We start from the raw sequence: 10,052 nt of genomic DNA, 5'->3' as shown, positions 1-10,052 counted from the left end.
TATTCATGTTTTGCTTAACCATTATATTTTAAAAATAAAAACATGCGATGTGCTGTTTGACGGAAAATTATAAAAGCTGCTAGTGAATTGTAATAATAGAAAGGCGTAATAACCTCGAACTCGGCCTTACGGCAACGGGAAACGGTGAGTACGTTGAACTTGCAGATGATAATGGGATCAATACGTACCAATAGACTCAAGTTCAAGTTGGCGCATCACCATGACTACCGCCACCAAACATTACCAGCTCTACACCACACCTTTAGTATACTTTTCTAGTAGCCCATGTAGTACGGTCAAGTTTCATGGTAGTGAAACACATATAATAATATTAATAAATACTGCTAATCCAATGCAAATTGTATAGTAACTCTCGGGTATTAATTGTCAAACAGTTGTACTGCGTGATTTTCATTTTGGTTTGTATTAGTACTTAATGAAATATATAGATATATTTTAGTTTCAAATTTCATCATAGATTTTTATTCTAGTTTTAGCTAAAATGAGGCTTACTGGTTCTCGGGCGTATACCAGCCCCACTGCAGTTCCAAAGATGCCTGTGGGACTAGTGGAGTTGATGGAAGGTTTAACGAAGGATGTATTGAAACAAAACCCTCCAGATATTTATGAATATTGTGCTAATCATATGCAGACATTATTGACTATAAGAGATGGTCCAAGTAAGTCTCCAAATTATGTGTAAATTAGTATGCGGCTATATCAAGAGATAAAATAACGATTTTTTTTATATTAAGCTTTGGATTTAAAGTCACAAGAAAATACCCTACAAAAGTCTTGTGGACTTTTATAGGATATTTTCTTGTGAATTTATTTTTATCTAACATCTAAGACAATGTAAGTATACTATTCTTTTCTAAGAAAGAGTCATGCTGAAGCTGATATAAGACTGATTTACACGGGAATATAGAGATATCAGTAGCCCGCATCATTTACGGATCAATATCTTCAATTTTCGCTTGACAACAAGGGCTTTTGTTCTGGTTGGTATGATACGGATTTATACCAACAAACTATATAAGGTCATGAGCTTGGTGGTCTAGCGGATTAGCACACCGCTAGACTACCAAGGCTTAATTCCGATGATAACGGGTTCGATTCCTCGCACAAAACAATCATTTGTATTCATGAGTATGATTGTTTGTATTGTTCTCAGTGTTTTCTACGTGTATTGCGTATATTAAAAAAAAAGTTTTAAGTATTTCTAGTAGTCTATTAGTTGTCTAGTAGTACCCATAACACAAGCTCTGCTTAACATGGGACTACGTGGCGCTGTGTGAATGTCCTGAAATAATATATTAATATCTACTAAGGTAAAGGGCCATATTATGAAACACCTTTTGAGTAGGAGTTGAATATTTTACATTGTTTAAAAAAAAATAGAGTTGAAACATTGAATTTTTCTAAGTTAATAGTTTGCCTGATATCTACTGAAGTGATAATAATTATTATCAAGTGAGTTTTAGTTGAAAATGCTAATAAATTGAATAAAATAACAGACAAGTACATACGGCCGTATTTATGAAACAGTCTAAAGCAACACGTACGGGTGTTCCATCGGGAATGTCCCAAATTATGGAACTCAAAATGAACGGAAGTACTCGCATTAAAAACATTTTTCAGTTACTAATTTATTTATTCATAGTATCAAAAGTTTTATTACTAATTATTAATACAGTTAGATTTAAAAATTATACGAATAAACAAGCAATAAATAAATATTCACTTACAAAGTAAGTATGACAAAAACAGTTTCAAATCTTAGCATTAATAAACAAGATATAAAAACCAAATATACATTAAATTAAACCAAAAATTCAACTATTTCATTTCTTCTTTGATCCTTTGTAGTAATGCGTTATCTAGCAGCTTTTCCGTTCATCAGCTATCACTTTTTTCTCATTTAGTAATTGTGTTCTTTTATGTATCTTTTCTTCTTTAGTTTTACGATCAGTTTCTTTTTTTAGTCATATTCATCATCAGATGCATCCATCGATCAGATGTGCCAGCAGAAGGTAGTTTGAGTTTACCTGATGACTCAGCTTTAATCTATTTTTTCTTAACTTCAAATTCAACTCAAATATTAATTCATCACCAACATTACGCTTCAAAATATTAGTTAAATTTAGTCAATTTAAATTACTACTTTCATAAATACCAGAATGAGCTTCAGTAACCATATCTAAGGTTCATTTTATACTATAATTTCATACAGTAATTACCTCAGGAATGGCTGCTTTGTTGAGACTGGGTACTGGTATTTATCAGAGGAGAATATTTATTAGAAGAATGACAATCATTGTTAAGTGTCATGTAATCATTAGTTTTATCATTCGACTTGATTATTAATCAAATTATTTTCTTACTGTTCTGTTCTTTCACTAAAAATTCAAATTTACCAACGTCACTTCTTTGACAGTTAGTTTATTTATTTCAGGAAAACCAACCAATATCAAATTATAAAAATTATACCAAACAATCAAAAATAAAAATAACAATATAAAATAAATCTATAGAATAAAGATATCAAATTCTATAAAAAAAAATGTATCTACCTAATTTTTTTAAATTATTAATCATCATAAACATCTATAAAAATGTGATATGTAGGTGCTTCGTAAAAATTTTGAATTAAATAAAGTGTTATTAATTTTTTCAGGCAGGTTTTCCACTTAAGTATATGTTTTAATTAATATAAAACAATATTTATCATCCAGCTTATTCATTTTTGAGGTTAGTTTTTCATTTTCATAGAATTTTACAATCTATGTACATATCTAAATGCAAATTTTTAGAAATATAAACTGTTCTAACGTAAATTGCTTTGTTGTAATTAATTAACAATGATTAACACGAAATTAACTAAATATTGTCCACTTTTTGCTGTTTCATAATTACGGACAACTAAGAAAATCGAATGTGAGGGGGATGTGGAACACTGAATATACTGTTCCATAAATACGGTCTGTTTAGAAATTTTTGCGGCAATTATGAAACACCTAAATAAAAAATAAATACCTTATTAAAGTACTTTAAATTCATTATCAATCAATAGATAATAAGTCAAACTTTTGATTGACATGTTTCAAGTATTTTTGTATCATTGACAAATATTTCAAATTGTTAAAACAATTGTGATGACACGTGTCATTCTCTAACTCTAAAAGACAGTCTTTTTTCATGCAACCTGACACGGGCATTTCAACTATTTTTTTTTCTATATATTTTAAGGTGTTTACAAAAATAAATTAATTTAATCAATAAATAGGTTATTAAAGATCATAAAGATAATATTATAAATACAGAATACGTTAGAACTTATTTGTAATTCGGATTTTTATCACTTGTTTCATAAACTAGTACAATGTTCCATAATATGGCCCTTTACCTTATATACGCAACTTTTGACATGTCTCCATTTCGCGATATATTTGTATCTAACGTGGCTGAGGACGCTTACCCCCATCTTTTGGATTAATTATAGATTTTGTTATCAGTGCTTCCCATGCAGGTCAGAGATATAAAGTGAAATATATTTTTTTGGTGACAAGTTTTCAATTTATGGCCCTTTAGGTGTAAGTCGCGCTAGCAAACTACTAGGCTATTCGTGCCAATTAATATCTTGCTATTAGAAAGTATCCTTTAACTCCGTTATGGGCATTATTAAGTTTACGCAACTATGTCCATAACACAGTCTTTGTTGTTGTCACTATAATAAGTGTACAGCTATGTTTGTACCTGTAATATATGTAAATAAATTTTATTTTAAATAATTTTTGTATAGTAAATATTATTGTCATATCTTAGGTATATAAATATATTTATTGTAATTGTCATGAAGTAATATTTCAGTTTCGAAACCAACATTGGAACAAAAAATAATGCGAGCCCAACAAAAAGTAAGAAGAAGGGCTGAGGAACGTTGGGAAAAATACATTAAAGAAATGCCTCGATTGACTGCAGATGGTGATCTCCAATCACATAGCGAAGAACTTGTAATAAAAAAAGTACAAAATTTAAAGCCGCCCGTACACCCTGAGCTTAATATAAGAAATGTTTCTGAAGTAGAAATCTTTCACGAGATTAATAATTTTGAGAAAGACAGCTACGATCAATCGAAAACAGTCGCAAATCCAAATTATACAGTTAAAGAACATGATGATATTGACGCTGGTAAAGTTTTTTCTGGGGAAAATTTTGACAACTTAGAACAATCGGGGACAATTAATAATTCAGAAAATGAAATAAAACAAAATAATATTGATGATGTCAATAATGATGTACGAAATAAAGGAAATGTTGATTCTTTTGTTAATGTAGGCAATATTCTACCAAATAACCTTGATCGAACTAAGACAATTATTAATTCGGATACTGGAAGTAAACAAGACAATATCGATAATGTCGTACTCAATAAACTAAAAGTTGAGTGTACAGAGTTCATTCTGAATGAACAAAATAATCACCTAGAAATAAACAAAAAAGAAGTAATATTAAAAGGCGATGTATATGCTCCCAATGGTTCAAATATTCTCACTACTATGGGTGACACAAACGATAGTGCAGAGCAAAACAAAGAAAATACTAATCAAGTTTTAGATCATAAAGTCGCTGATGGAAATTCATTATGCGAACTGGATCTTATAGATCAAGATAATAAAGAAACAGCAGAGCATAATAATGTTAATTCAGATAAAGCCTTGTCATTTAATACTAACGAAGATGCCCTAGAGACTATTGCTATCTCTAGATATGAACAAATTGCAATTATTAATCAAAACAATGATTTTTTTTCTACGGAAACTGAAAATACTGGTGTAATGAATTGTTATCCTCCCGAAGAAATAGATGATAAAGATAAATCAGACAAAAATAGTAGTTTAACATTAAATACAGAACAATATAATTTTGATGATGATATCAAGAAAATCGGCCATAAAACTGTGATAACTGAAAAAGAAATCGAAGATGTTAAAGAAGAACAGAAAAATATTACAAAAATAAACGTCATAGATCTCAGTGACAACAGTATAATTGATCCAATTTTATCAGAGGATATCAATAAAGTGTCTATTGATACTATAATTACAGAAGTCAAAGAAAAATTAAATGATATTCAAGCGACAAATCAGTTCCTTGAATCCAATAATAAATCATTTGATAATTTATCACAAGAATTTATAAAAGAAAACATTACAGAAAGTGAAAATATAAAACTAGGTGATATTGGTCGCGAGGTAAAGGAAATGGAAATATTAAGTGAAAATAAATATGATATAGCTAACGATAACAAGTTAAAAGAAGAAACTGAAATTGATTATGATACAAAGGATAATACTAAATTGGAAAACAATTTGGAGAAAGATAATAATAATATAGAGGAAAAATATGAACAAAGTACAAACTATGTGATTAATGAGAATATTCTTAAAGAACAAATTGATAACATTTATGAGACCAGTAACAACGTAATAAAAAGTGATATAAATAATCGAAGAGAAAAACCTGATATACATATTATTACTGACTCCAAACCACTGGTTGAGAATGATATTAATAATGATGAGAAATTTACCTCGGTCGCCAAAAACAAGGACATTAGTATAACCACCACACAAATACCAATTGAATATCTTTCATTAAAAGAAGAAAACAAACAAGATGACATTCCAACTAGCAGAAATGCCGATTCACTTCAAAAGGAATTTAATATTTTAATCGTAAATGCCGATAATAAAAATGAAATTAAATCCATAACTTCAGGTGACAGTACAGACAAAAATAACAGTAATATTGATTTAAAACCTGCGGTTTCCCAAAATGGTGACAACTTAAATGAAAACATTGCAAATCCTTCTGGCATGGACTTAGAAACGGCGGCTATTACCATCCAGAAAGTGTTTAGATCTTTTCTTTTTAAAAGTAGAACATCAACCTTGGATGACACCAACGATGAGAATAATTCTTTGGAAGAAGACGATAATAAAACGGTAGGTACATAGTTAAATATAAAAGATGGAACTAATGTCTATAGTGTTATCGTTATCCAATTCATTCATCTTTTCTTTTCATTAAAATCAAAATTAAAGGTTGCTTTTATAAATTAGCTCGTCATAAATAATCGAAAAATAAATTTTATAATCGCTGATCATCATTTCGGCCTATAATAAATTAAGATATAATGCTCCACTAATGCTAGATAATGACAATTTGAAATTAAACCGTACACCAAAGCCGGTCTATAATAGTAGGCACAGCTTTGCCAATATTATTTTTAACTAATATTTATATATAAACAGTAATATTTTAAACTAAAGTTCCTTCTCATATTTTAATGATGTTAATCTAAACAGTATGAATGAAATTATGAAAATACGATAAATTAAAATATAGAGAATTTCAAATCACGTAGCTTAACCCAAAAGTAATTAAATAACGCAGCAAGCAAATCATCAATAGTGTAATAAGACAATGTTAATAGATCCAGTTAATAACATTTCAGGAACAATTAGATTATCAGGTAATAAATGGCAATAAAGAAAGAAGAGGGATTACAAGAATGGATACTGTATTACAGACAGTTAACGAAGAAAAATCGTTATCATTGTCTACTGACGATTCTTCTTTATCTAGTGCTGCCACCACTATCCAAGCACATGTCAGAGGTTTTTTAGTCAGAAATAGATTACATTCAAACAAAACATCTACTAACTCGTTAGCTAACTCGGACGGCACATCCACTATCTCATTGGATGGTGATGTTGAAAATAATAAAAATAAAACCATTCTTAATATTCATATTGTGCCCGAAGGAGGTAATTTCCTCAGTAGAGACGAAACAATCCTCACATCTATGGATATATCGCTAGATAGTAGCCCGCCTTCTTCTTTAAATTTACATCCTTTGGGTTATGATAGAAATGAAAGAAAACAGCTAAAAAGAGAAGATGCTATACAATCAATTTCGCCTCCTAGTAACAATAGTGGCAAATTAAGTGAAGATGTTGATTCTGTGAAAGAAATGATAATTAATGTCGGTGAACTATCGTTAACTCAGAATAACTTGCAGAAAAACATGACACACTCTGAGGAAAATAAAATTCAATCTCAAGCCTCTGATATTTCACCGATTGATAGTACAATTATTGAAACTTTAGTGGGTACCCAAAATCCCCGTAATATAGATAACGCGGATAGTCCGCAATTAAAATCGCAAATCACTGTTGAGAAACCTAGAGGAATCCTAACAAAAATGAGTTCTGACGAAATGGATGTAGTTACTCCATTTCAAGAAAATCCTGAAGGTAATCCTTTTGCGGATTCTAGTGCCTCCCCGAAATTGATTAAAAATTCTGAGGACAGTCCGTTAACGGATACTAACGCTGCTTCAAAATTAATGCATTCTAGTGAATTTCATGATATAGTCCTACCTACCAAGGTGTCGAGGAGTGACACATCAGTCGTCAGTGGTGAGTGAAGACATCTATTATCAGGTGATAAACCTTTCCATTCTATCAAGGCCATCGCATGAACTGCTTTTATTAGGTGCGTGTGGACCTAGGTAGTTCGTGGTAGATTATTTTGAGCCTTGGCAATTGTAGTTTTTTTTTAAAGTCGTTCTTTATTTAGAAGTTATTGTTGATATATAATTTTATAATATTAACTTTTAAATTGGCAGCAGGCGTATTAGTAGCATATTTTTGAAGCTACTGTGTGAAGCTTTTTTTTAATTGCCTGAAATATAGTACGTTCTCATGATAAATTACAAACGGCTTGGTATGCATTTGTTTCAGAATTCAAGAGCGTGTTGGTTTACTTCTTACTGTGGAATAACAACTAAAAGAGAAATCGGCAGCACATTTTATTTGTAGTGGGTATATATATATAAAAGAAAAACAATATTTTGAACACATATTAATTTCGGGAAACCAATAACTATTGGTTGTGTATAATTAAATTAATTAATTATCAATGAAAATTCATTGTATTGAGTTTGCAATATATATAAAAGAAAAACTACTAACAGAACTTTTTGTTAATACTATTAGAAAAATTGTAATGTAAATATTTTAATTCTAATATATGTACACGAAGTTCACACTGTAAATTACATTACATTACATCCTAATTCGTCTAATGAATTTTCACTTGAAATGAATGAATGAATCTTCCTCAATATTGACTCCCTGGATTCTGATCTTGCGGGTTAACGAGAAATCAGATTAATATTAGGTCCTTTCCTTACATATGAAATTGGCGTTTTGTTATACTGGCCACTTTGACTCATATATCTCCTCTTTGGTTAGCAATTCCAATTTAAAATTATATAGCTATTTACTCATGCATTTGTTTTTCTAAAACCGTAATCCAAGTTTTTCTCATGTTTGGTTTTTTCTTTGAGTCACTCAGTTTACAAAATAGAAAACTTATAATATCGCGTTACTAGTACGAGTTCCGCCATGGCACCAGTGCTGCAGAAACGGTTCCTTAAACTGTTTTAATCCACTTGAAGCAAATTGGGAAGGTGAAAAAGCTTGAAAGGCGGGTCCCTCATGATAGAGTAAATCGACAAACTCGCGTAAACTGCTGCGTTACTTTCAACCGCCATAATAATAAAGGGATTTTAAATCGAATCATTACCTGTGATGAAAAGTGGATCTTTTACGATAATTGGAAACGCTCATCACAATGGTTGAACCTGAACCCGCCAAGTCTTGACCCAAGCGAAAATTGATCCAAAAAAGGTTACTTGTGAGCGTTTAGTGGATTCGTGCCGGTGTTGTTCACTTCAGTTTTCTTAAATTTGGCTAGACGATTATGGCAGATATGTATTGTCAGCAATTGCAGACCACGATGGAAAAGCTAGCTGCTAAACGACCGAGGCTGGTCAATCGTCGTAGACCACTGCTGCTTCAGAACAACGCTAGACCACAGACTGCACGACAGACAGTTACCAAATTAGAAGAGCTTCAATTTGAATGTCTAAGGCATCCACCGTATTCCCCGGATCTTACTCCAACAGATTACAATTTCTTTCGAAATTTGGATATCTTCTAGAAGGGAAAATATTCACCTTTCGCTCCGATGGAGCAGTCCAAAGCGCCTTCAAAGATTTTATTGATTCCCGTCCGAATGGTTTTTTTAGTAAAGGGATCAATAAACTACCTGTGAGATGGCAAAAGTGCATAAATATCAATGGTACATACTTTGATTAAATAAATATATTATATTTTGAAGAAATCGAATTTAGCTTACTCCCTTACAAAACGCCAATTTCATATGTTAGGACCTAATAGAATAGCAGTTAATAAATAATTGATCAACACTTAATAATTCAAAGTTTTATCTATTTTCTCTCACAAATTTCGAACTATTTGATATTTCAAACACTCGATAATTCGTAATATTTTAAGAGTCCCTCGAGTTTCGAATTAACGAGAGTCGACTTTATATGAATAAATAAATTAACAGTTATGATGTATTGGCTTCCTAAATGAAGGATGAAGCTTGTATCTCTATGTGCATTATAATTCAATAGCGCCATCTACAAGCCCTCTGTATATTAGCAGCCAATACTCTATATGATATTGCCAATACATTTCAAATAGTAAAAGCACCAACTAAATTGCACAAGTAAATGCTCCAACATTTACATATATATGTTGTATATAAGAACTTTATTTACAATAAATTACGTTATTCGGGACGGAATCCGCGCGAAGTCCGCTTTGTAACTATCTAACGGTGTTTCTGCGCAATGTAAATTCGTTATACATTGATAGCGGTACTGCAATTTGAAACACATTTTTTAATACAATAATTAACTAATACAAATTTTAGGCCAATTTAGTAGAGTATACTACTGCAGCATGGTAATAATATTCTTTGATAACCAGTCATGATAAATTAACTTAAAATCTTTGTAAAAAATAATCCATTAATATCAGATGGGCCATATGCTTGTTAGCCACGATCATAGTATAAAAAATAAATAAAATCGCAGAGTAGACATGTTATTTCTGTTTATTTACTAT

At 30.9% G+C, this 10,052-nt stretch overlaps 1 protein-coding gene across 2 annotated transcripts; it reads left to right on the top strand.

Moving 5' to 3' along the window:
• Nucleotides 1-486: 486 nt before the first annotated feature.
• LOC131847564 (uncharacterized protein PF3D7_1120600-like) lies at nt 487-7,960 on the top strand. 2 transcript variants are annotated; one of them, XM_059197151.1, is made up of 4 exons: nt 487-680; nt 3,871-6,008; nt 6,521-7,487; nt 7,812-7,960. In XM_059197151.1, exons 1-4 carry the CDS (start codon nt 503-505, stop codon nt 7,856-7,858), a joined length of 3,330 nt encoding a protein of 1,109 aa, XP_059053134.1. In that variant the 5' UTR covers nt 487-502; the 3' UTR covers nt 7,859-7,960. The 2 variants fall into 2 exon arrangements, with proteins under 2 accessions (XP_059053134.1, XP_059053133.1); XM_059197150.1 differs by having other exon boundaries at nt 597-680; nt 6,521-7,511.
• Nucleotides 7,961-10,052: the final 2,092 nt, after the last annotated feature.

Source organism: Achroia grisella, unplaced genomic scaffold (genome assembly GCF_030625045.1).
Source record: "Achroia grisella isolate CSIRO2021 unplaced genomic scaffold, CSIRO_AGI_Agris_v1 utg540, whole genome shotgun sequence".
Lineage (NCBI taxonomy): Eukaryota > Metazoa > Arthropoda > Insecta > Lepidoptera > Pyralidae > Achroia > Achroia grisella.
The sequence above is the reverse complement of the archived record's forward strand: the minus strand, read 5'-3'. Positions and strand labels throughout refer to the sequence as shown.

Bases quoted from the DNA above. Each gene is read 5' to 3' on its own strand.
- LOC131847564 (XM_059197151.1), top strand. From the start codon at position 503: ATGAGGCTTACTGGTTCTCGGGCGTATACCAGCCCCACTGCAGTTCCA. The intron at 681-3,870 runs GTAAGTCTCCAA...GTAATATTTCAG, and splicing joins GACTATAAGAGATGGTCCAA to TTTCGAAACCAACATTGGAA. The intron at 7,488-7,811 runs GTGAGTGAAGAC...CATTTGTTTCAG, and splicing joins TGACACATCAGTCGTCAGTG to AATTCAAGAGCGTGTTGGTT.